This window comes from Cetorhinus maximus, chromosome 10 (genome assembly GCF_964194155.1).
Source record: "Cetorhinus maximus chromosome 10, sCetMax3.hap1.1, whole genome shotgun sequence".
NCBI classification, from domain to species: Eukaryota; Metazoa; Chordata; class Chondrichthyes; order Lamniformes; family Cetorhinidae; genus Cetorhinus; species Cetorhinus maximus.
The window spans coordinates 25,256,062-25,282,622 of record NC_135888.1 but is presented as its reverse complement, the minus strand read 5'-3'; the positions used below and the strand labels follow the sequence as shown (position 1 = coordinate 25,282,622).

At 50.5% G+C, this 26,561-nt stretch overlaps 1 protein-coding gene across 2 annotated transcripts in view; it reads left to right on the top strand.

The window, feature by feature from the left end:
- The window catches only part of col5a1 (procollagen, type V, alpha 1), a 357,252-nt gene that overhangs the window by 71,654 nt on the left and 259,037 nt on the right, over window positions 1–26,561 (top strand). For both annotated transcript variants that reach the window (XM_078550223.1, XM_078550222.1), the window contains exons 3-4: window positions 13,233–13,446; window positions 15,053–15,215. In XM_078550223.1, the coding sequence (XP_078406349.1) occupies window positions 13,233–13,446; window positions 15,053–15,215 (377 nt within the window). The remainder of the gene's footprint in view (window positions 1–13,232; window positions 13,447–15,052; window positions 15,216–26,561) is intronic.

The window sequence follows — 26,561 nt, the reverse complement described above, 5'->3', positions numbered from 1 at the left end:
ACCCTCCGACAGTGCAGCACTACCTCAGCACTGACCCTCCGACAGTGCGGCGCTCCCTCAGCACTGACCCTCCGACAGTGCGGCACTCCCTCAGCACTGACCCTCCGACAGTGCGGCACTCCCTCAGTACTGACCCTCCGACAGTGCGGCACTCCCTCAGTACTGACCCTCCGACAGTGCGGCGCTCCCTCAGTACTGACCCTATGATAGTGCAGTGCACCCTCAGTATTGACCATCCGACAGTGCAGCACTCCCTCAGTACTGACCCTCCGACAGTGCGGTGCTCCCTCAGCACTGACCCTCCGACAGTGCGGCGCTCCCTCAGCACTGACCCTCCGACAGTGCGGCGCTCCCTCAGCACTGACCCTCCAACGGTGCGGCGCTCCCTCAGCACTGACCCTTCGACGGTGCGGCGCTCCCTCAGCACTGACCCTCTGACAGTGCAGCGCTCCCTCAGCACTGACCCTCTGACAGTGCAGCGCTCCCTCAGTACTGACCCTCTGACAGTGCGGTGCTCCCTCAGCACTGACCCTCTGACAGTGCAGCACTCCCTCAGTACTGACCCTCTGACAGTGCAGCGCTCTCTTGGTACTGAACAGGGCTGGTGGCCTGGATTATGGATTCAAGGCTCTGGAGTGCTACTTGAACCCACAGCCTTGTGACTACTGGTGCCCAGTGAGCCGCAGCTGACGCTCACTAAGAGAAATGTTGCAGCAAGGTGTGAGAGGCTGGGCTTGTGAATCAGCAATGGGGACTGCATTAACAGTTAGTCCTCTCTGACAGGCAAACGGTCTGTGAAATGTCTGTCCGGCACCTGGCCACGGATTGGCAGCTTCCGAACCTCTGACTGACACAAACCAGGTGGCCTTGCTGGAATTCTGTGAACACATATTTTCCACCAGTGCAGAGTCTTGTTCAAATCCCTCTTTTCCAAACAGGCTGTGTCCAGCCACTATCTCACTGCACCCTGTCAGAGACGCGCACACATCCCTCCCTCCCTCCCCACCCATTGCTTTGCCATCCCACTTTTGGTGAAATCTCTCACCATTGCTGAATTTGTAACAAGCCCCTGTCCTGCAATACCTCCTCAACAACAACAACTTGAATTTATACAGCGCCTTCAAAGTAACAAAATGCCCCACGGCACTTCATCACTGTAAATTTGAGGCAAAAAAAGGAGCTATTCAGGCAGAAGATCAGAAGCTTGGTCAAATAGATGGATTTTATAGCATGTTTAAAAGGAGGAGAGATGGGGAGGGGTATAGGGAGGGAATCCCAGAACTTGGTGCATAGACAGCTGAAGGCACGGATGCCAATAATGGAGTGATTAACATTGGGGATGTTCAAAATTTTTTTTTTCATTCACGGGATGTGGCCTTCGCTGGCTGGGCCAGCATTTATTGCCCATCCCTAGTTGCCCTTGAGAAAGTGGTGGTGAGCTGCCTTCTCGAACCGCTGCAGTCCCTGTGGTGTAGGTACACCCACAGTGCTGTTAGGGATTTTGACCCAGTGACAGTGAAGGAACGGCGATATATTTCCAAATCAGGATGGTGAGTGGCTTGGAGGGAACATCCAGGTGGTGGTGTTCCCATGTTTCTGCTGCCCTTGTCCTTCTAGATGGTACTGGTCGTGGGTTTGGAAGGAGATGCCGAAGGAGCCTTGGTGAATTCCTGCAGTGCACCTTGTAGATGGTACACACTGCTGCTACTGTGGGTTGGTGGTGGAGGGAGTGAGTGAATGTTTGTGGATGTGGTGCCAATCAAGTGGGTTGCTTGAGCGTTGTGGGAGCTGCACTCATCCTGGCAAGTGGGGAGTATTCCATCACATCCTGACTTGAGCCTTGTTGGTGGTGGACAGGCTTTGGGGAGTCAGGAGGTGAGTTACTCAATGCAGGATTCCTAGCCTCTGACAGGCTCTTGTAGCCACAGTATTTATATGGCTAGTCCAGTTCAGTTTCTGGTCAATGGTAACCCCCAGGATATTGATAGTGGGGGATTTGGTGATGGTAATGCCATTGACTGTCGAGGGGTGATGGTTAGATTCTCTCTTATTGGAGATGGTCATTGCCTGGCACTTGTGTGGTGTGAATGTTACTTGCCACTTGTCAGCCCAAGCCTGGATATTGTCCAGGTCTTGCTGCATTTGGACATGGACTGCTTCTGTTTCTGAGGAGTCGCAAATGGTGCTGAACATTGTGCAGTCATCAGCGAACATCCCCACTTCTGAACTTATGATGGAAGGAAGGTCATTGATGAAGCAGCTGAAGGTGGTTGGGCTGAGGACACTACCCTGAGGAACTCCTGCAGTGATGTCCTGGAACTGAGATGACTGACCTCCAACAACCACAACCATCTTCCTTTGTGCTAGGTATGACTCCAATAAGTGGTGAGTTTTCCCCCTGATTCCCATTGACTCCAGTTTTGCTGGGGCTCCTTGATGCCACACTTGGTCAAATGCTGCCTTGGTGTCAAGGGCAGTCACTCTCACCTCACCTCGGGAGCTCAGCTCTTTTGTCTATGTTTGAATGAAAGCTGTAATGAGATCAGGAGCTGAATGGCCCTGCGGAACCCAAACTGGGAGTCAGAGAGCAGGTTATTGCTAAGCAAGTGCCACTTGATAGCACAGTTGATGACCCTTTCCATCACTTTACTGATGATTGAGAGTAGACTGGTGGGGTGGTAATTAGCCAGGTTGGTTTTGTCCTGCTTTTTGTGTACAGGACATACCAGGGCAATTTTCCACATAGCCAGGTAGATGCCAGTGTTGTGGTTATACCGGAACAGCTTGGCTAGGGGCGTGGCAAGTTCTGGAGTACAAGTCTTCAGTACTATTGCCGGAATATTGTCAGGGTCCATAGCCTTTGCAGTATCCAGTGCCTTCAGCCGTTTCTTGATATCACATGGAGTGAATCGAATTGGCTGAAGACTGGCATCTGTGATGCTGGGGACCTCCGGAGGAGGCCAAGATGGATCATCCACTCAGCACTTCTGGCTGAAGCTTGTAGCAAATGCTTCAGCCTTATCTTTTGCACTGGTGCGCATCATTGAGGATGGGGATATTTGTGGAGCCTCCTCTTCCAGCGAGTTGTTTAATTGTCCACCACCATTCACGACTGGATGTGGCAGGACTACAGAGCTTAGATCTGTTGGTTGTGGGATCACTTAACTCTGTCTTTCACTTGCTGCTTATGCTGTTTGGCACGCAAATATTCTTGTGTTATAGCTTCACCAGGTTGACACCTCATTCTTAGGTATGCCTGGTGCTGCTTCTGACATGCCCTCCTGCATTCTTCACTGAAACAGGGTTGGTCCCCTGGCTTGATGGTAATAGTAGAGTGGGGGATATGCCAGGCCATGAGGTTACAGATTGTGGTTGAGTACAATTCTGCTGCTCCTGATGGCCCACAGCGCCTCTTGAGTTACTAGATCGGTTCGAAATCTATCCCATTTAGCACAGTGGTAGTGCCACACAACACGATGGAGGGTATCCTCAATGTGAAGCCGGAACCACATCTCCACAACAACTGTGCGGTGGTCACTCCTACCAATACTGTCATGGACAGATGCATCTGCGGCAGGCAGGTTGGTGAGGATGAGCTCAAGTATGTTTTTCCCTCTTGTTAGTTCCCTCACCACCTGCCGCAGCCCCAGCCCAGCAGCTATGTCCTTTAGGACTTGGCCAGCTCGGTCAGTAGTTGTGCTACCGAGCCACTTTTGGTGATGGACATTGAAGCCCCCCACCCAGAGTACATTCTACGCCCTTGGCACCCCCAGTGCTTCCTCCAAGTGGTGTTCACCATGGAGGGGCACTGACTCATCAGCTGAGGGAGGGTGGTACTTGGTAATCAGCAGGAGGTTTCCTTGTCCATGTTTGACCTGATGCCATGATACTTCATGGGGTCCACAGTCGATGTTGAGGGCTCCCAGGGTAACTTCCTCCTGACTGTATACCACTGTGCTGCCACTTCTGCTGGGTCTGTCCTGCTGGTGGGACAGGAACGCGAACACGAACAGTGCCCTTGATATTGATACACTTGCCGGTGCTTGAAACAACGTAGGCAGAGAGAGACCGATTTACTTAACAAACACTGGTGGTTTATTGGAACTAAGAACAGAGCACTAACACCATGTGTGCTTCTTCAATCATCTCCAACTCTAGACTTACAGTTACCAAAGTAACCCGCAGTGTACAGCAATTGGTTGATAAAGTCACAAGGACGATTAACTACATTCTCTTAAAGGTACATAGCACTTCACTTTACCACTAACCTCCCCCTTTACTTGAAAGTACAATTAACAAGCATCACAACTTCCCAATTATTTACATGAATAACTATTTACGAGTCAAGCCTCTCAGGAGGTTTCCTCAGGTGTGTCCAGCGTCGTAACTCAACAGCCTCGGCTGGCTTTTCCGAGACCCTCTTCTCAGGGGCCAACTGTCCACCAGGCTCTTCGATGGAAGTGGGCAAGTTTGTGTCTTCAACCCTCTCAGGTCCAACAGGCCCCACCGGTACTTCCAAATCATGTGACATTTTTTCCACATGCAGTGCAGACTCAAACGCAAGTGATGACGTCATTCCTTCTTGTGGGACTGTCTCTCTTCCCCGGAGATGATCCATGTGTCATCTAATTATTTGGCCGTTTACCAACACATTATAGGAGAGAGGTCGTGTCACTGCACTCACTTCGCCTAATAGCCAATTGGGCCCATCTCCAAAATTCTTCGTGAGAACTGTCTCCCCCACCGTGAAATTTCTTTCATGATTATGGCCATCATGTCTGGTCTTCTGGGCCTCTTGGCTTCTCTCCACCCTCCCCCCTAAATTCGACCTGATCAGAGTTAGACGGGTGTGGAGACATCTCTTCATTAGTAATTCAGCGGGGCCAATACCGGTGGTTGTGTGCGGTGTCATCCAGTATGTGAACAGGAACCGTGACAATCTGGTGCTGATGGAATCCCCATCCAGCTTTTTCATCCCAGACTTAAAAGGTTGGACTGTCCTCTCAGCCAAACCATTGGAGGCGGAGTGGTAAGGCGAGGTTTTGATATGAGTTATTCCGCTGAGAGTCGTTAACCTGTGGAACTCCCCGCTGGTAAATGTGGTCCCGATATACCCCTGGTAACCTGTGCACTGCAAAACTCTGTCGCAAACGGTCTGTGGTGGCAGCAGACATGGGTGACCAGACATCGTAGACATCCATCCACTTGGAGTGGGCTTCTATTAGTAAAAGGGACATCGTGCCCAAGAAGGGCCCTACATAGTAGATGTGGAGGCACACCCATGGCCGCCCCAGCCAATCCCAGGGGTGCAATGGAGCTAAGGGTGGGTAGCTTTTGTACCTGCTGGCATTGAAGACAACTTTTGACTTGGGTTCCGATGCCCACGTCCATCCCTGGCCACCACAAGTAGCTGCCCGCGAGTATCTTTATCCTACTAATGCCAGGGTGAGCGCTGTTTAACTTGGCCAGTAATGGCCTTTGCCCTTTCGGGGGCACGATAACCCTTGCTCCCCAGAGCAATATGCTGTCCTGGCAGGTGAGCTCATATCTGTGATTGAAATAGGGCTTCATGCTATCCAACTTGGGTTTGCCTGACCATCCATTCAGGACCTGCTCCCGGACGTGAGATAAAAGTGGACCTCGGCTTGTCCACTCACGGATTTATTTAGCCTGGACAGAGGAGGAATCCAAAAAAATTTAGTACTAAGACAAGTTCCTGGGGAATTGGAACTTTCACATTGTTATCTGGCAGGAGGAGGTGGCTCAGCACGTCAGCATGTGCAATCTGGCTTCCCGATCGGTGAATAAAAGTGTATTTGTAAGTAGCCAATATCAGTGCCCACCTCTGGATGCGAGCAGATGCGATGGGGGTATCGCCTTATCCTCTCCAAATAATCCCAGCAGAGGCTTGTGATTGGATATAATGTGAAGATGGCAACCGTGAAGATATTGATGGAAATTCCTAACATCAAACACAACAGACAAGCCCTCCCTCTCAATCTGAGAATATTGTCACTCTGCAGCACTGAGCGTGCGAGATGTATAACCAATGGGTCGTTCAGAGCCACCCGCCACCTGATGTGAAAGTACAGCCCCAACTCCATAAGGGGATGTGTCGCAAGTTAAAATCAATTCTTTCTTTGGGTCAAAGTGGACCAGTAGGGCCGATGATCTTACAATTGCTTTATCTTCAGAAACACATCCTGGTGTGGAGCTTGCCAAATCCATTTATGGTTTTTCTTAAGCAATGCATATAAAGCAGCCAGTACGGTTGATAGATTGGGGAGGAACCAGCCATTGTAGTTCATCATGCCTAAGAAGGTCTTTACTTCTGCAGTGTTTCTCGGTGCAGGTGCCTCACGAATAGCCTTGACCTTCTTCCACAGGATGCAGGCCCTGTGCATTGACCTTATGGCCCAAGTAAACTACCTCTTTGGCTTGGAAAAGACCTTTCTCTCATTTCAAGTGCACCCCCACTTGTGAGAAGCGTTTCAGCACCTGCTCCAAGTTACCTAAGTGCTCTTTGTCAGTTCGTCCAGTGACAAAGACATTATCCAGATAAACAACGACATGGGGCAGTCCCTGAAACAGGCTTTCCATGGTACGTTGGAAAATAGCACACGCCGATGGGACCCCAAGGGGTGGTCGAGTATATTGATACAATCCTCGATGTGGATTGATGGTCATGAATTCTCCAGATCCTTCTTCCAACTCTACCTTTTTTTTTATTCATTCGTGGGATGTGGGCATCACTGGTTGGGCCAGAATTTATTGCCCATCCCTAATTGCACTTGAGAAGGTGGTGGTGAGCTGTCTTCTTGAAGTGCTGCAGTCCATGTGGTGTAGGTACACCCAAAATCCTGTTAGGATGGGAGTTCCAGGATTTTGACCCAGAAACAGTGAAGGAACGGTGATATATTCCTAAGTCAGGATGGTGAGTGACTTGGAGGGGAACTTCCAGGTGGTGGTGTTTCCATCTATCTGCTGCCCTTGTCCTTCTAGATGGTAGTGGTCGTGGGTTTGGAAGGTGCTATCAAAGGAGCCTTGGTGAATTCCTGCAGTGCGTCTTGTAGATGGTACACACTGCTGCTAATGTGCGTCGGTGGTGGAAGGAGTGAATGTTTGTGGATGGGGTGCCAACTAAGCGGGCTGCTTTGTCCTGGATGGTGTTGAGCTTCTTGAGTGTTGTGGGAGCTGCGCTCATCCTGGTAAGTGGGGAGTATTCCATCACATTCCTGACTTGTGCCTTGTAGATGGTGGACAGGCTTTGGGGAGTCAGGAGGTGAGATATTCGCCGCAGGATTCCCGGCCTCTGACCTGCTCTCGTAGCCACAGTATTTATATGGCTAGTCCAGTTCAGTTTCTGGTCAATGATAACCCCCAGGATGTTGATAGTGGGGGATTCAGTGATGGTAATGCCATTGAACATCAAGGGGCGATGATTGGATTCTCTCTTGTTAGAGATGGTCATTGCCTGACACTTGTGTGGTGCGAATGTTACTTGCCACTTGTCAGCCCAAACCTGGATATTGTCCAGGTTTTGCTGCATTTGGACATGGACTGCTTCAATATCTGAGGAGTTGCGAATGGTGCTGAACATTGTGCAATCATCAGCGAACATCCCCACTTCTGACCTTATGACGGAAGGAAGGTCATTGATGAAGCAGTTGAAGATGGTTGGGCCTAGGACACTACCCTAAGGAACTCCTGCAGTGATGTCTTGGAGCTGAGATGACTGACCTCCAACAACCACAACTATCTTCCTTTGTGCTAGATATAACTCCAACCAGAGGAGAGTTTTCCCCCTGATTCCCATTGACTCCAGTTTTGCTGGGGCTCCTTGATGCCACATTTGGTCAAATGCTGCCTTGATGTCAAGGGAAGTCATTCTCACTTCCCCTCGGGAGTTTAGCTGTTTTGTCCATGTTTGAACCAAGGCTGTAATGAGGTCAGGAGCTGAATGGCCCTGGCGGAACCTAAACTGGGCATCAGTGAGCATATTATTGCTAAGCAAGTGCTGCTTGATAGCACAATTGATGACCCTTTTCATTACTTTACTGATGCTCGAGAGTAGACTGATGGGGCGGTAATTGGCCAGGTTGGATTTGTCCTGCTTTTTGTGTACAGGACATACCTGGGCAATTTTCTACATAGCCAGGTAGATGCCAGTGTTGTAGCTATACTTGAACAGCTTGGCTAGGGGCACAGCAAGTTCCGGAGCACAAGTCTTCTGTACTCTTGCCGGAATATTGTTAGGACCCATAGCCTTTGCAGTATCCAGTGCCTTCAGCCATTTCTTGATATCACGTGGAGTGAATCGAATTGGCTGAAGACTGGCATCTGTGATGCTGGGACCTCCAGAAGAGGTCAAGTAGGATCTTCCACTCGGCACTTCTGGCTGAAGATTGTAGCAAATGTTTCAGCCTTATCTTTTGCACTGATGTGCTGGGCTCCTCCATCATTGAGGATGGGGATATTTGTGGAGCCTCCTCCTCCAGTGAGTTGTTTAATTGTCCACCACCATTCACGACTGGATGTGGCAGGACTGCAGAGCTCAGATCTGATCAAATGGTTGTGGGATCACTTAGCTCTGTTTATCATTTGCTTCTTATGCTGTTTGGCATGCAAGTAATCTTGTGTTATAGCTTCACCAGGGTGACACCTCATTTTTAGGTATGCCTGGTGCTGCTCCTGGCATGCCCTCCTACACTCTTCACTGAGCCAAGGTTGATCCCCTGGCTTGATGGTGATGGTAGGGTGGGGGATATTCCAGGCCATGAGGTTACAGATTGTGTTTGAGTACAATTCTGCAGCTGCTGATGGCCCACAGAGCCTCATGGATGTCCAGTCTTGAGTTACTAGATCGGTTTGAAAATCTACCCCATTTAGTACGGAGGTAGTGCCACACAACACAATAGACAGTATCCCCAATGTGAAGCACAAGGCCTGTGTGGTGGTCACTCCTACTGATACAGTCATGGACAGATGCACTTACGGCAGGCAGGTTGGCAAGGATGAGGTCAAGTTTGTTTTTCCCTCACCACCTGCCGCAGACCGAGTCTAGCAGCTATGTCCTTTAGGACTCGGACAATTGTGGTGCTACCGAACCACTCTAGGGTACATTCTGTGCTCTTGCCACCCTCAGTGCTTCCTCCAAGTGATGTTCAACATGGAGGGGAGGAGCACTGAATCATTAGCTGAGGGAGGGTGGTACATGGTAATCAGCAGGAGGTTTCCTTGCGCATGTTTGACCTGACGCCATGGGACTTCGGAGTCAATGTTGAGGACTCCCAGGGCAACTCATTTCCAACTGTTTCCCACTGTGCCACCACCTCTGCTGGGCTTGTCCTGCCGGTGGGACAGGACATACCTAGGGATGGTGATGGTGATGTCTGGGACATGATCTGTAAGGTATGATTCTGTGAGGATGACTATTTCAGGCTTTTGCTTGACTAGTCTGTGAGACAGCTCTCCCAATTTTGGCACTAGCCCCAAGATGTTAGTGAGGAGGACTTTGTAGGGTTGACAGGGCTGAGATTGCCACTGTCGTTTCCGGTGCCTAGGTCGATGCCGGGTGGTCTTGGGACTTTGTAGTGGCTTACTCAGCGCCATTTAAGAGTCAACCAACACATTGCTGTGGGGCTGTAGTCACGTGTAGGCCAAACCAGGTAAGGAAAGGATGGCAGGCTTTAGTGAACCAATGGTTTCATGGCCATCATCAGATCTTAATTCCAAATTTTTATTGTATTTAAATTCCACCATCTGCTGTGCTGGGATTTGAACCCAGCATCCCCCTCCCCCTCCCCCTCCCCCGGATTATTAGTCCAGTAATAATATCACTACGCCATTGCCTCCCCTGCTGGTAGGCATGGCTCATATCAAGTTTTGATTATGTGCTGCCCCCAGCCAATTTTGAATGTAATTCATCATCTTCGGTATTGGGTGTCTATCAAATTTGGCCACTCTGTTTACAATTAATTTATAATCACCACATAAGTGATTTGGTTTGGCTTCAGTACGGATACTATGGGTGCCGTCCACTTGGAAAATTGCACCGGTTGTAAGATATCCAACTTTTCAAGCCTGTTTATCTCAGTCTTGACCTTGTCCCATAGAGCATAAGGGACTAGTCTGGCTCTGATAAATCTGGGGGTTATGTTAGGATCTACATGAATTTTGGCTTCCTAGCTCGTCACTGAAAATGGAAGCGTACTTTTGTAACAATTCCTGTAAGTTTCTCGTTCTCAGCCCATTGCAATTTAATCTTTCTGAGCCAGTTGCGACCAGTTAAACTGGGGCCCTCCCCAGCTGCTACTATAAGGGGTATACGTGCAGACTGGCCCCCATACTTCACCAGGCCTTGACATATCCCTTTCACTCTTATTTCTTTGCCCGTATCTGTTTTTGATTTCCTGCCCGATTTTTCCAAACTTAAAGGATGGGCTCCTTTATTCAAGCGTCTGAATGTATGTTCTCCTATGACAGACATTGATACCCCAGTATCGACCTCCATCTTGATGGGCTGTTCATTGACTCTAATGGCTACCTGGATTGGCTCAGTTCTACCCACTTTCAGGTTGTATAATGAATAGGTGTCAGATTCTGCTTCCTCTGGTTCTTCAACGAGACAGATTTCGTGATTCTACCTCTATTTTTAAGATGCTGTCTCAGCCGATCTTGACAGTGCCGCGTTATGTGACTATTACGGCGGCAGAAAAAGCATTTGATGCTTCTGAACTGTCAATCGCCTGCAGGCTGCCTGGATGCATTTCTCTCATTAATGTCGTGGGGTTTTCGCTGTGGTTCTGTTGTTCTTCAATGGTCTGTACATGGTGGGCGTTTCCCACCTCTCTGCAGAGTCCGATGTTTTCGTGCCTTTTGTTACCGGCCCAGTCCACCCTACAAGATGGACGGAGCCATTTTGTATATCTTTTATTGCCTCAGAGTCTCTAACAGCCTCTCCATGGCTGCTGCCAATTCTAATGCCTGACTGAAGTCTAGATTAGTTTCAGATAGCATTAGCTCTTGAACAGCATCGGTCCCCGATTCTGCATATCAATCGCTCTCTCAACATGTCGTTAACTGAAGTTGCGAACTCTCAATATTCCATTAATTCCTTTAAAGCAGCTACATAGCCAGTGATTGTCTCTCCTGGAAGCCTATTCCTCAAACTGAATTTAAAATGCTGCATAGTGACTGAGGGCTTTGGCTTCGGGTGGTTGTTTACAATGTTTACAAACTCATCATAAGTCTTCGTATCAGGGGTGTGAGGTGACGTGAGGCTGCGGATCAGCCCATACGTTTTGCTCCTGCATGTGGACAAAAGAATCGCCCTCTTCTTGTCCTTCCCCGCGATGTCATTAGCAATAAAGAGGAATGCTAGGCGTTCGATGTAACGAGACCAGCTATCGGAAACGGGGTCGAATGGTTCAAGTTGCCCAAACTGCAGCACACTCGATGATTAAGGAGACTGCGCTTTCAAACAGCTTTCAAGTAGTGGCGAAGTAATGTAGCTGGCTTACCACAACTTATGTGATTTCTGTCAATTGATCCGGTTTATCCTCATCGCCAGTTTTATGTTTGGAGTTATTGGGTCCGCTGTGAAAGTGAGCTGTGCCCTTGATACTGAGACACTAGTTGGTGCTTGAAACAATGTAGGCAGAGGGAAACCGATTTACTGAACAAACACTGGTGGTTTATTGGAACAAAGAACAGAGCACTAACTCCATGTGTGCTTCTTCAATCATCTGCAGCTCTAGACTTCCTGTTACCAAAGTCACGTGGTCAATTAGCTACGTCCTCTTAAAGGTACACAGCATTCCACTTTACCACAAAGGGCAATTAGGGATGGACAATAAATGCTGGCCTAGCCAGCGATGCCTACATACCGTGAACGAATAGAAAGAAGCATAGAAGGGGGCCAGAACATGAAGCAAGGATGAGAATTTTAAAATTGAGGTGTTGCTGGACCAGGAGTCAGTGTAGGTTAGTGATCACAGCAGCAAGAGGGGAAGGTACCCTCTAATTATTTTTTGCAGTGTGCAGCCGATTTATTGAAATGTTTTTGCTCCATTACGCACTTGTGTAACGTAAAGCACATGGCTTATCCTGGGTGAGAAACTTCAAGGTGCTGCACGACTGCACAACTTGGGGCGAATGTTGGCGACTGGTGTAACTCGGGACTTGGCGGCAGGGGAGCTTTCGATGGCATCGAGTTCACAGGGGGTTTACAGTGGGAGAGCAGCCGGGAGAGCAGCTGCTCGAGTCTGGAGTCTGAGGGTTTCAGCAGCAGACGAGCCGAGGCAGGGCAGAGTAGGGAGACTTACAGAGGTGGAAATAGGGAGTCCGAGACGCAGTGCAGAGTCGTCAGAAACTCATCTCGGGATCAAATATAGATGATGGGAATAGGCTGGATTGGTGGCGAGGGGACAGAGTTTGGAGATGGGAGCAAAAGCATTTCAGTTTCAATCCTCTTCACTCCTGCTGCCAGAAAGTATCTTGCAGTCTGGTTTGTGGAGAGGATTCCTGCCGTCTGTCAGCCGTCTGTTGAATGACGTGCTTCAACCGAGAGGGCAGTGGCAACTTCAACGCTAGGACATCAGGCCAGCATTACCAGTCTCTTCAATCACACGTTTCAGCTCCGACAGCAACAATTCTGCAGTAGGAATTTGAACAACATTTGCCTGTCATAGCGCAACTTCAAACACTCGCAGGACAGGTACAGCACGGGATTAGATACAGAGTAAAGCTCCCTCTACACTGTCCCCATCAAACACTCCCAGGGCAGGTACAGCACGGGGTTAGATACAGAGTAAAGCTCCCTCTACACTGTCCCCATCAAACACTCCCAGGACAGGTACAGCATGGGGTTAGATACAGAGTAAAGCTCCCTCTACACTGTCCCCATCAAACACTCCCAGGACAGGTACAGCACGGGGTTAGATACAGAGTAAAGCTCCCTATACACTGTCCCCATCAAACACTCCCAGGACAGGTACAGCACGGGGTTAGATACAGAGTAAAGCTCCCTCTACACTGTCCCCATCAAACACTCCCAGGACAGGTACAGCACGGGGTTAGATATAGGGTGAAACTCCCTCTACACTGTCCCACTAAACACTCCTCATTGTAACACTGATAGTATTGTAATTTGTGCAGGACTCTTATCTGTGTGTAAATCAGCTGACTTTCATCATGACCGTCTCATTCTCTGATCTTCTGTTATTTTCCAGATTCAGCATTCCCAGAAGATTTCTCCATCTTGTTGACAGTTCGTGCCCAGAAAGGGAAGGGGGCTTTCATCCTGTCCCTCTACAATGAGCAGGGAATCCAACAGCTGGGTGTGGAAGTCGCTCGCGGTCCCATATTCCTCTACGAAGACCATTTAGGGAAGCCAAGCCCCGAGGAATATCCCGTTTTTAATGGAGTCAACCTGGCTGATGGGAAGTATGTATGCTGCGCACCCACCACTGGGCCATATCTGAACATGCTAAGCCACAGGGACATCTCATGGGGGATGGGGATTGGGGGAAAATACTTCCAGGGCGTTTAACTGATATCCAGCATTGTGTTAACACTGTGATTGATTACACATTCTTGCACTGAGGCCCAGTCTTAGCCCCCTCTGTACTTGTTTTCTGCCCCCTGGGTCACTTGGCAAATTAAATCCCACGTCCTTGATCTAGAAGTTACTGCTGGATAGAGGATGTGGAGAAATACTCACGCCCAAACACACAATCTTCAGAGTCAAGAGGTGAGGAGCAACTCACTGAATCTAAATGATCTGTGGATCTCTTTGCAGCAGGGAGATCATTAATGGGTTCTTCACCATTGCGGAATGGGTTGGAAATGTAATCTCTTCCCTCTTTCCCTCTCTCCCTTTCCCTCTCTCCCTTTCCCTCTCTCCCTTTTGCTCTCTCTCTGTTGCGCTGTCCCTGTATCTTTCTCATGTTCTCAATCGCTCTATCCCACTCTCGTTCTCTTCATTACTCTCTCTCTCACTCTAATTCTCTATCGCTCTCTCTCACTCTTGTTCTATCATTCTCTCCCTCTCTATCGCTCTATCACTTGCACTCGCTCAATCTCACTCTCATTCTCTCTCGCACTCTCTCACTCTGTATCGCTGTCTGACTGTCTCTCGCCCTCTATCACTGTTCCTCACTCTCATTCTCTTTATCGCTCTCTGTCACTCTCATTCTCTGTTGCTTGCTCTCACTCTCTCTCTTTCACTCTCTCTCGCTCTATTTCTCTCTCTCGCTCTTTCACACTCTTGTTCTCGTTCTATCGCTCTCTATCGCTCGCACTCTCTCACTCTCGTTCTCTCTCACATTCTCACTCTCTATCGCACTCTATCACTGTCTCTCGCTCTCTATCACTCTCCTTCACTCTCATTCAATTTGTTGCTCTCTCTCGCTCTCTCTCGCTCTCTCACGCTCTCATTCTATTGCTCTCTCACTGTCGCTTGCACTCGCTCACTCTCGTTCTCTCTCACACTTTCTCTCTCTATCGCTCTCAATCACTGTCTCTCGCTCTCCCTCACTCTCATTCTGTTGCTTTCTCACTGTTGCTCGCACTCGGTCACTCTCACTCTCATTCTCTCTCACACTCTCTTGTTTTCTATTGCTCTCCCTCACTCTGACTCTCTCTCTCACTCTGTTTCGCTCTCTATCACTGTCCCTCGCTCTCTATCGCTCTCCCTCACTCCCTGGCTCTCTCTCACTCTATCATGCTCTCTCGCTCTCGTTCTCACACTCATTCTCTCTCGCACTTTGTCTCTTTATCTCACATTCTGTTGTTCTAACTCTCGTGCTCTTGCTCTTTTGTTTTCTCTCTTTTTCTCTCTCTCCCTCCCCATCTCTCTCTCCCTCCCTCCCCATCTCTCTCTCCCTCCCTCCCCATCTCTCTTTCTCCCTCCGTCCCCATCTCTCTTTCTCCCTCCGTCCCCATCTCTCTCTCTCCCTCCCTCCCCATCTCTCTCTCTCTCTCTCTCTCTCTCTCTCTCTCCCTCCTTCCCCATCTCTCTCTCTCACTCTCTCTCTCTGTGCTCTGGCAGATGGCATCGAATTGCAATAAGTGTTCACAAGAAGACAGTCACCATGATCCTGGATTGCAAAAAGAAGTTCAATAAATCACTGAACAGGAGCAAGCAGCCAGTGATTGACACAAACGGTATTGTCGTGTTTGGGACGAGAATACTGGATGAAGATGTTTTTGAGGTACGTGCTTGCAATCCTTTACTCATGGGATGTGAATGAAATCCCCAACCCCCAAGCAGCCCTGATCCAGTCCCTTAGGGTGGTTACCAAGACCCTGATGATTGAAATGTGGGGCGTTTGGGAAAGATGTCCAGGCCTTGGGGAGGGGGAGGGAGTGGAGGAGGGGGAGGGGGGCGGAGGAGGTTTACTGGAATGTTCCAGGGATGAGGAGCTGGAGAAACCGGGATTGTTCTCCTTAGAGCAGAGAAAGTTAAGGGAGGTGTTTAAAATTCTGAGGGATGTTGATAGAGTAAATAAGGAGGAATAGGTTCCAGTGGCAGGAGGGTCAGTAACCAGAGGGACACAGATTGAAGAGAATCGGCAAAATAACTAGCAACAAAATGAGGAAACAATTTTTTACACAGTGCGTTTCTTTTATACATCCAGAGGATGTGGGCGTCGCTGGCTGGGCCAGCATTTATTGCCCATCCCTAATTGCCCTTGAGAAGGTGGTGGTGAGCTGCCTTCTTGAACCGCTGCAGTCCATGTGGTGTTGGTACACCCACAGTGCTGTTAGGGAGGGAGTTCCAGGATTTTGACCCAGCGACAGTGAAGGAACAGTGATATATTTCCAAGTCAGGATGGTGCGAGTGACTAAGTGTGCAGGAGGAAAACATAACCAGTGAAAAGGATGGAGCTTCCTGAGTCAGCGCCAGCAATCTGATCCTGTGTCATTAGCTGGAGATTTTATGTTTGAAGGATGAATATGAAGCATTAATTAATGCAGTGAACTCCACGGTGTTTGGATGCTGGAGCTGTGAAACCACTGCACGGTTAAACTAAAAGTGAAGAGTTTGCTAAAGACGTTGAAGGAAGCCAGGGCCCAGATGTTAGGCAGAAGGTGCCTTCTCTCACACAGTTTAACCTTTCAGTCACCCACTGCCTCCCCCAGTCTACAAGCTGACAAATTCAGAGTAACAAAGACAGACCCGCATTCCTATAGTTACATTTACAGTCTCAGGATGTTCCAAAACCCTTAACAGCCAAAGAGCAGAAGAACACAAGAATTAGGAGCAGGAGTAGGCCATTTGGCCCCTCGAGCCTGCTCCACCATTCAATAAGATAATGGCTGACTGATTGTGGCCTCAAATCCACTTTCTTGTCTGCCCCCCGTAACCCTCGACTCCCTTGTCAATCTAACATCTGTCTAACTCAGCCTTGAATATATTCAATGACCCAGCCTTCACTGCTCTCTGGGGAAGAGAATTCCACAGACTAATGACCCTCTGAGAGAAAAAAATTCTCTTTGTCTCCATCTTAAAAGGGAGACCCCTAATTTTTAAACTGTGTCCCCTAGTTCTAGCCTCTCCCATTAGGGGAAACATCCACCCTGTCAAGTACCCTCAAGATTTTCTATGTTTCAAGGGGATCACCTCTCAATTTTCTAAATTTCAATGGGCACAGGCCCAACCTGCTCAACCTTTCATCATAAGACAAGCCCCTTCATCCCAGGAACCAGTCGGGTGAACCTTCTTTGAACTACTTCCAATGTAATTATATCCTTTCTCAAGTAAAGAGACCAAACCTGTACCCAGTACCTCCAGACGCAGTCTCACCAAGGCCCTGTACAGCTGCAGCAACACTTCCTTCCTTTTATACTTGATTCCCCTAGCAGCAAACACCAGCTTTCCATTTACCTTCCTAAACACTTGCTGTACCAGCACACCAACTTTTTGTGGTTCATATACAAACACACTTGGATCCCTCTGTGCCTCAGAGTTCTGCAATCTCTCTCCATTTAAATAATTTGCTGTTTTTCTATTCTTCCTGCCAAAGTAGACAAGTTCATATTTTCCAACCTTGTACTCCATCTGCCAAATTTTTGCCCACTCACTTAACCTGTCTGTATCCCTTTGCAAACTTCATATGTCCGCTTCACAATTTACTTTCCCACCGATCTTTGTGTCATCAGGAAATTTAGCAACCAGACATTCGGTCACTTCATCCATTGATGTAGATTGTAAATAGTTGAGGCTCTAGCACTGATCCCTGTGGAACTCCACTAGTTACAGTTTTTCAGCCTGAAAATGACCCATTTATCCCTCCTCGCTGCTTTCTGTTAACTAACCAATCCTTTATCCATGTTATTATGTTACCCCCTACACCATGAGCACTTTTCCTGTGTATTAACCTTTGATGTGGCACCTTATCAAATGTCTTTTAGAAATCCAAGTGCAGGTTTCCCTTTGTCCACATTTCTTGTTACTTCCTCAAAGAACTCTAATAAATTATGATTTGTTCAAACATGATTTCTCTTTCGCAAAGCCATGTTGGGTCTGCCTAAACACTTTATGATTTCTAAATGTCCTGCTATTACCTCTTTAATAATCGATTCTAGCATTTTCCCTATGACAGAGTGCCTTTAGTGCCCTGTTTTCAGTCTCCCTCCTTTCTTGAATAGAGATGTTTGAACCTACTGGGGCCATACCAGAATCTAGGGAATTTTGGAAGATTGCTACCAATGCATCTACTAGCTCTGCAGCCACTACTTATAAGACCCTAGGATGAAAGCCATCAGGTCCAGGTCCACTTGTCAACCTTTAGTTCTACTAGTTTTACCAGTACATTTCCCTAGTAATTGTGATTGTTTTAAATTCCTCCCTCCCTTTTACCTCTTGATTTTCAAGTACTCTTGGGATGTTTTTGTGTCTTCTACAGTGAAGAATGAAGATATTTTTGATGTGTATTAACTGTTGTAATGCAGGAAACAGAGCAGCCTATTTGTGCACAGCAAGATCCCACAAAAAGCAATGCGATATTGACCAGGCAATCTGCTTTTAGTGATCTTGGGTGAGAGGTAGATATTAGCCCAGGACACTGGGAACAAACCCTCTACTGCTCTTCAATATAGCTCCATTAGACTTTACATCCAGCAGGCAGACACCCTCGGTTCAGTGGCTTATCCAAAAAATTGCATGGCTGACAGTGTGGCACTCCCTCAGCACTGATCCTCGGGCAGTGCAGCACTCCGTCAGTAGCGACCCTCGGGCAGTGCAGCACTCCCTCAGTACTGACCCTTGGGCAGTGCAGCACTCCCTCAGTACCAACCCTCGGGCAGTGCAGCATTCCCTCAGTACTGACCCTCGGGCAGTGCAGCACTCCGTCAGTACCAACTCTTGGGCAGTACAGCACTCCGTCAGCACTGACCCTCGGGCAGTGCAGCACTCCCTCAGTACCAACCCTCGGGCAGTGCAGCACTCCGTCAATACCGACCCTCGGGCAGTGCAGCACTCCGTCAGTACCGACCCTCGGGCAGTGCAGCACTCCGTCAGTACCGATCCTCGGGCAGTGCAGCACTCCCTCAGTACCGACCATCTGACAGTGCAGCACTCCCTCAGTACTGGCCCTCTGACAGTGCAGCACTCACTCAGTACTGGCCCTCCGTCAGTGCAGCACCATCTCAGTACTGACCCTCCGACAGTGCAGCACTCCCTCAGTACTGACACTCCGACAGTGCACCACTCCTTCAGTACTAGCCCTCCGACAATACAGCATTCCGTCAGTACCGGCCCTCTGACAGTGCACCACTCCCTCAGTACTGGCCTTCTGACAGTGCAGCACTCCCTCAGTACTGGCCCTCCGTCAGTGCAGCACTACCTCAGTACTGACCCTCCAACAGTGCAGCACTCCCTCAGCACTGACACTCTGACAGTGCAGCACTCCCTCAGTACTGGCCCCGACAATGCAGCACTCCCTCAGTACTGACCCTCTGACAATGCAGCACTCCCTCAGTACTGACCCTCCGACAATGCAGCACTCCCTCAGTGCTGACCCTCTCACAGTGCAGCACTCCTTCAGTACTGACCCTCTGACAGTGCAGCATTCCCTCAGTACTGACCCTCCAACTGTGCGACGCTCCCTCAGGGAGCGCTGGACATCTCGATCTAGATTATGGTGTTGAGACTCTTAAGTGGGTTTTTAACCCGTGGTCTTCTGGCTCAGGGATAAGAGAGTCGCTGCTCGCTGTGGAGGGGGCTTGAACCCAAGGGGCAAGAATCTAAGGCTTCATCAGAATTATAGAACCTGAGAGTGGGAGGATGTGAACAGTTGTGCAGTTCGGAGTTGGCCATGAAATTCCCAGAAAAGATCCCTGATCAAAGGAAAGAAGATGAAAGAAAATGGTCATATTTTCAAATGAAAATGTCCTGGGGATTCGCACAGCCTTGAATAAGTGATCTTGCGATGGCAGTGTGGAACAACAGAGTGGGGAATCAGTTTCTGGCCAAGAATCAATGTTCTTAGCTCTGAACTGAGGCCCAGTTGGAACTTGGATAGGTCCCTTAAGGAACAAACTTCAACTGCAAAATAAGCAGAAATTAACCCAATGAAAACATTGCCAGGAGAGACAGAGTGGGCGAGACAGAAGGGGCAAGGGGGAGAGAGTGAGAGAAGGAGTGGGAGAGAGAGAGAGAGAGAGAGAGATGAGGCAACAGAGAATGGTAGATGGAGAGAGAGAGAGAGAGAGAGATGAGGCAACAGAGAGCAGTAGATGGAGAGAGAGGGGGATAGGTGGAGATGGGAGATGGTGAGGGATGTAGGGAGAGAGGGGGAGAGACATTTCAGGAGGGCTGTTGAAATGGGTTAGTGCTTGCACACTGCTCAGCTGGGTGATGAAGCCAGTTAAATTGCATTTAATAAACTATATACCGTTTTGTATTTTTATAACTTTCAACTTTCAGAGCTGGGGTTAGTTTTCAGTGCAATTTCTGTAAGCAGCATCCCTGATCATAGAGTTGTCAGGACATTGAGGAGTTGAGCAGTTTGAGGAATCCCCCGTTGTTAACTATTACTGTAATGTTGTGGGATTGATTTCAAGAGTGTGTTTATAGAGCTCGCTCGACTGAGAGGACAGAACTGTCTCAATGGGGATCCACTAATCGACTGAGAGAACTAACTCTTCCCAGTTGGAGTTTACTTCTCCACCCCTGTAACTTTTAAAGAAAAAGAAAGACTTGTATTTATATAGCGCATTTCACAACCGTTGGACCATCCCAAGCAGCTTCACAGCCAATGAAATTCTTCTGAATGTAGACATTGTTGTAATATAGGAGACATGGCAGCCAATTTGTGCACAACGAGATCCCACAAAAGGTGATAATGACCAGATTTCTTTTTTTGCGATGTTGATTGAGGTATAAATATTGTCCAAGACACCTGGGAGAACTACCCTGCTCTTGTTCAAATTACCTACACAGGGTCTTTATAGTCACCTGAGAGAACAGAGCTCAGCTTAATGTCTTAACCAAAGGAGAGCAATTCACACACTGCGGCACTCCCTCAGTCCTGACCCTCCGACAGTGCGGCACTCCCTCAGTCCTGACCCTCCGACAGTGCGGCACTCCCTCAGTACTGACCCTCCGACAGTTCGGCACTCCCTCAGTACTGACCCTCCGACAGTGCGGCACTCCCTCAGTCCTGACCCTCCGACAGTGCGGCACTCCCTCAGTACTGACCCTCCGACAGTGCGGCACTCCCTCAGTACTGACCCTCCGACAGTGCGGCACTCCCTCAGTACTGACCCTCCGACAGTGCGGCACTCCCTCAGTCCTGACCCTCCGACAGTGCAGCACTCCCTCAGTCCTGACCCTCCAACAGTGCAGCACTCCCTCAGTCCTGACCCTCCAACAGTGCGGCGCTCCCTCAGTACTGACCCTCTGACAGTGCGGCACTCCCTCAGTACTGACCCTCTGACAGTGCAGCACTCCCTCAGTCCTGACCCTCTGACAGTGCGGCGCTCCCTCAGTCCTGACCCTCTGACAGTGCAGCGCTCCCTCAGTACTGACCCTCTGACAGTGCGGCGCTCCCTCAGTACTGACCCTCTGACAGTGCGGCGCTCCCTCAGTACTGACCCTCCGACAGTGCAGCGCTCCCTCAGTACTGACCTTCCGACAGTGCAGCGCTCCCTCAGTACTGACCCTCCGACAGTGCAGCGCTCCCTCAGTACTGACCCTCCGACAGTGCAGCGCTCCCTCAGTACTGACCCTCTGACAGTGCAGCGCTCCCTCAGTACTGACCCTCCGACAGTGCAGCGCTCCCTCAGTACTGACCCTCCGACAGTGCGGCGCTCCCTCAGTACTGACCCTCCGACAGTGCGGCACTCCCTCAGTACTGACCCTCCGACAGTGCGGCACTCCCTCAGTACTGACCCTCCGACAGTGCGGCACTCCCTCAGTACTGACCCTCCGACAGTGCGGCGCTCCCTCAGTACTGACCCTCCGACAGTGCGGCGCTCCCTCAGTACTGACCCTCCGACAGTGCGGCGCTCCCTCAGTACTGACCCTCCGACAGTGCAGCGCTCCCTCAGTACTGACCCTCCGACAGTGCAGCGCTCCCTCAGTACTGACCCTCCGACAGTGCAGCACTCCCTCAGTACTGACCCTCCGACAGTGCGGCACTCCCTCTGTACTGACCCTCCGACAGTGCGGCGCTCCCTCAGTACTGCAGTGGGAGTGTCAGCCTGTATTTTGTGTTCGAGCCTCTGGAGTGGGGCCGTGAAGCGCCAATGCTCTGACTCTGAGGCGAGAGAGCCCCTCACTGAGCCACAGCTGGCTCTAGTCACTGCCACTAATCTGTAAGTGAATCAATTATGGCCAAGTTCTTTCTTTCTTACATTTTATTCAAAGAATTTGCTCTTGCATAAGTATTGGATCTTCAGCTGGGTGCCTGGTGTTAGTCACTATTTTTATTTCATCATCATGGGCTGTGCAGTGAGGAGCTAATGAGAAGCAGGCTTGTGGCTGGATGCCAGCAAGGCTGGGCCTTTTCACCAAAATCTTTTGCTGATCTGCAAAAAAAAAAACCCCACTTTAGTGCCTGTGAAGATGGCAGGTTTGTGCAGGATGGGGTGTAGGGCTGGTGATTGCTAAACCAGCGTGTTTCTGGGTCTCGGCCGGAGCTCTTAGTGTTTAAATGTGTGGGTCTCAAGTAACCCCCACCCCACCCCTGTGACATTTTAAACTCCTGTGAATGTCCTAAACCTGTTTGTGTTTGTGCGCCCTTCCCAATTCCAGGCTGGGTGGGATGGAGCACAGCAAGATCCCACGGCCCGCAGGCTTCAGCAGCCTGGTGGTTGTGAGACTGGTCTAGAAACTGGAGATGGGCGCGATGCAAAACCCATCAGAGTCAACTGTGAATTCAGTAAAATGCCAGATTTCTGTTCAAATCAGGAAAAGAAACCAACCAGCCTGTCCCAAATGTGACTCCAAACCCAAAAATGATGTGGTAAGCTGGGAATGTGCTCAGAGTCACCGGGATTGGATGATATCCTGCTGCCTTTCTATCTGCCCACACATGCCAAGAAGTCATTTTTAGAAAGGTTGTACTTGGCTGTAATTCTTGTGGTGAATATATTTTGTTCTTCCAAATCAGCTTCATATAGAAAGGCAGCCTGGCACTTTCCTTGCGCCTTCAACACCCAACATCCCAAAAACTTGACAGCCAAGGAAGTGTTCTCTCAAGTTTTGTTACTGCTGTAAGGTTGGAAGCACAGCAACCAATCTGCACACAGCAAACTCCCACAAACAGTAGTGAGGTACCTAAAAACTGACTATCAAGATGTTAAAGTTCACTATAGGTTATCAATACTGGCCCTGAACCCCTGGGATAATCACAATGCTGTTCTCCAGAATATTGACAGGCAATCTTTTACACAAGAGACAAGGCAAGCCCTAGGTGTAATGTCTCATCTGAAAGCTGATCCCTCCGACAGTGCGGCACTCCCTCGGTACTCACCCTCCGACAGTGCGGCACTCCCACGGTACTCACCCTCCGACAGTGCGGCACTCCCTCGGTACTCACCCTCCGACAGTGCGGCACTCCCTCGGTACTCACCCTCCGACAGTGCGGCACTCCCTCGGTACTCACCCTCCGACAGTGCGGCACTCCCTCGGTACTCACCCTCCGACAGTGCGGCACTCCCTCGGTACTCACCCTCCGACAGTGCGGCACTCCCACGGTACTCACCCTCCGACAGTACGGCACTCCCTCGGTACTCACCCTCCGACAGTGCGCCACTCCCTCGGTACTCACCCTCCGACATTGCGGCACTCCCTCGGTACTCACCCTCTGACATTGCGGCACTCCCTCGGTACTCACCCTCCGACAGTGCGGCACTCCCTCGGTACTCACCCTCCGACAGTGCGGCACTCCCTCGGTACTCACCCTCCGACAGTGCGGCACTCCCTCGGTACTCACCCTCCGACAGTGCGGCACTCCCTCGGTACTCACCCTCCGACAGTGCGGCACTCCCTCGGTACTCACCCTCCGACAGTGCGGCACTCCCTCGGTACTCACCCTCCGACAGTGCGGCACTCCCTCGGTACTCACCCTCCGACAGTGCGGCACTCCCTCGGTACTCACCCTCCGACAGTGCGGCACTCCCTCGGTACTCACCCTCCGACAGTGCGGCACTCCCTCGGTACTCACCCTCCGACAGTGCGGCACTCCCTCGGTACTCACCCTCCGACAGTGCGGCACTCCCTCGGTACTCACCCTCCGACAGTGCGGCACTCCCTCGGTACTCACCCTCCGACAGTGCGGCACTCCCTCGGTACTCACCCTCCGACAGTGCGGCACTCCCTCGGTACTCACCCTCCGACAGTGCGGCACTCCCTCGGTACTCACCCTCCGACAGTGCGGCACTCCCTCGGTACTCACCCTCCGACAGTGCGGCACTCCCTCGGTACTCTCCCTCCGACAGTGCGGCACTCCCTCAGTACTCTCCCTCCGACAGTGCAGCGCTCCCTCGGTACTCACCCTCCGACAGTGCGGCGCTCCCTCGGTACTCACCCTCCGACAGTGCAGCACTCCCTCAGTATGCACTGCTGTGTTAGCCTATGTTCGTGTGCTCATGTCTCGGAGTGCAGCTTCATCCCACATCCCTTTGCCTCCGACACGAGTTGCTGCCTTTCAGAGAAGACATTAAATGGAGGCCTTGTCTGCTACCTCAGGTGGTCGTGAAATACACCAGAGCTGCTATTTGACTGAAGCGCAGGGGCTTGACCCTGGTTTCCTGGTGAATATCTAATCCCTCAACCAACATCACAAGAACAGATTATCAGATCTGAATCACATTGCTATTTGTGGAATCTTGCTGTGCACCAATTAACGCCTGCGTTTCCTACATTACAACAGCGACTACACTTCAAAAAGCACTTCATTGGCTGTAACGCACCTGGGGCTGTCTGGTGCTTGTGAAGGGTCTTGTCAAGATGCAACTCTCTGTTCTGCAGCCATCCATCCATTGCCCTTCCATTGATTACAGTATTCCAGGAGATTATCAGATTGCGGACATCCTGCCCATTCTCCAACACAATGAGCTGAGTTTTGTGCCCCAGTGGGCATGCGTTTCGCAGGGGTGGGGGCACCTAAAATGGGGTGGCCGCACATTCCACCACCCACCCGCCCACTCCCAAGCTCACCCCATAATATGGGGGATGGGCGGGTGCCAAAATTGGCAGCCCCCTTGGCATATTAAAATGAACAATTATGGGTCAAATCGGCTTCTTATCATACCAAATGACTCTGACAATATGCTGCCCATGATCTAAAATGTTTGTGTGGGCAGCAGGGTGGGGGTGGGAAGCCTGATGAATTTTTTTACCTCAAGTGCTTAAAGGGTGGGAAGAAAAGGGGGGGGTCACTCTTGGGGACTACTCTTTACCAATTGTAGGGCCCCCCCCTTAGGTTAAAATGCTCCCTTCCTTCCTACCCGCTCTCTCCCTTAAACCCACCCTCTTCGCCCACCATCCCCTGCTGCTCCTCTCCCTAACCTACCCAAACCCTCCCAGCCCAAGACCCCGGTCTTAACTGCTCTGGAAAACCTAGGCCTTGGGGCCCACTCTTCACCAGTCCCAGCAGGGGCCACTGATGCCTTATTGGCACTACCAGGACTGATTGGCTGGCACCTCCAGTTGGGGGGGGTGACTTCCACCCCAGTGAGGGGCATAAATCCCACTTGGCCCTCTGCGCAGCTTAATGGCTGTGGGCAGGTCAGCGTGGAGCAGGTTAGTGTGGGGTGGGTCAGTGTGGAGCAGGTTAGTGCGGGGTGGGTCAGTGTGGAGCAGGTTAGTGTGGGGTGGGTCAGCGTGGAGCAGGTTAGTGTGGGGTGGGTCAGCGTGGAGCAGGTTAGTGTGGGGTGGGTCAGCGTGGAGCAGGTTAGTGTGGGGTGGGTCAGCGTGGAGCAGGTTAGTGTGGGGTGGGTCAGCGTGGAGCAGGTTGGCGCGGGGTGGGTCAGTGTGGAGCAGGTTAGTGTGGGGTGGGTCAGCGTGGAGCAGGTTAGTGTGGGGTGGGTCAGCGTGGAGCAGGTTGGTGTGGGGTGGGTCAGCGTGGAGCAGGTTGGCGCGGGGTGGGTCAGTGTGGAGCAGGTTGGTGCGGGGTGGGTCAGTGTGGAGCAGGTTGGTGTGGGGTGGGTCAGCGTGGAGCAGGTTGGTGTGGGGTGGGTCAGCGTGGAGCAGGTTGGTGCGGGGTGGGTCAGCGTGGAGCAGGTTGGTGCGGGGTGGGTCAGCGTGGAGCAGGTTGGTGTGGGGTGGGTCAGTGTGGAGCAGGTTGGTGTGGGGTGGGTCAGCGTGGAGCAGGTTGGTGTGGGGTGGGTCAGCGTGGAGCAGGTTGGCGCGGGGTGGGTCGGCGTGGAGCAGGTTAGTGCGGGGTGGGTCAGCGTGGAGCAGGTTAGTGCGGGGTGGGTCAGCGTGGAGCAGGTTGGTGTGGGGTGGGTCAGCGTGGGGCAGGTTAGCGTGGAGCAGGTTGGTGTGGGGTGGGTCAGCGTGGGGCAGGTTGGTGTGGAGCATGGTGGCTCCACACAGATGTGGTGTCTGGAGGAGGGGGCACATCTGCTCACACATATTGTTCAGCCCAACGTGTTGCTCTCAAATACAGTGAATTTTACTTTGTAGAAAAGTTCGTTAACCATTTTAACAACTAATGTTGAATGACCGGTCAGTATGTGGTGATATTGAGGAGAGAATGTTGGCCAGAACACTGGCAAGAACCTGCCAATTCTTCTTGGGAGTTGTGTCAATGGGATCTTTAACAGCAGTCTGACGGGGTCTTGGTTTCATGTCTTAACTGAGAGACTCGCTCAGCACTGGACCAACAGTGTGGATTAGTGTGCTCATGTCTCTGAAGTGGGGCTTAAATCCAAAACCTTCTGACTCAGAGGTGACAGTGTTACACACTGAGCCAAGATAACAGATCAGTTGTTGGTTCTCTAATGATTGGAGATTCTAAGGCTGAAACCTTGATGAGGATGTGACTGTCTTCAAGATGATCCAAATGCCAGTACTTAATAAGGTCATGAGTCACTGGAGTAGT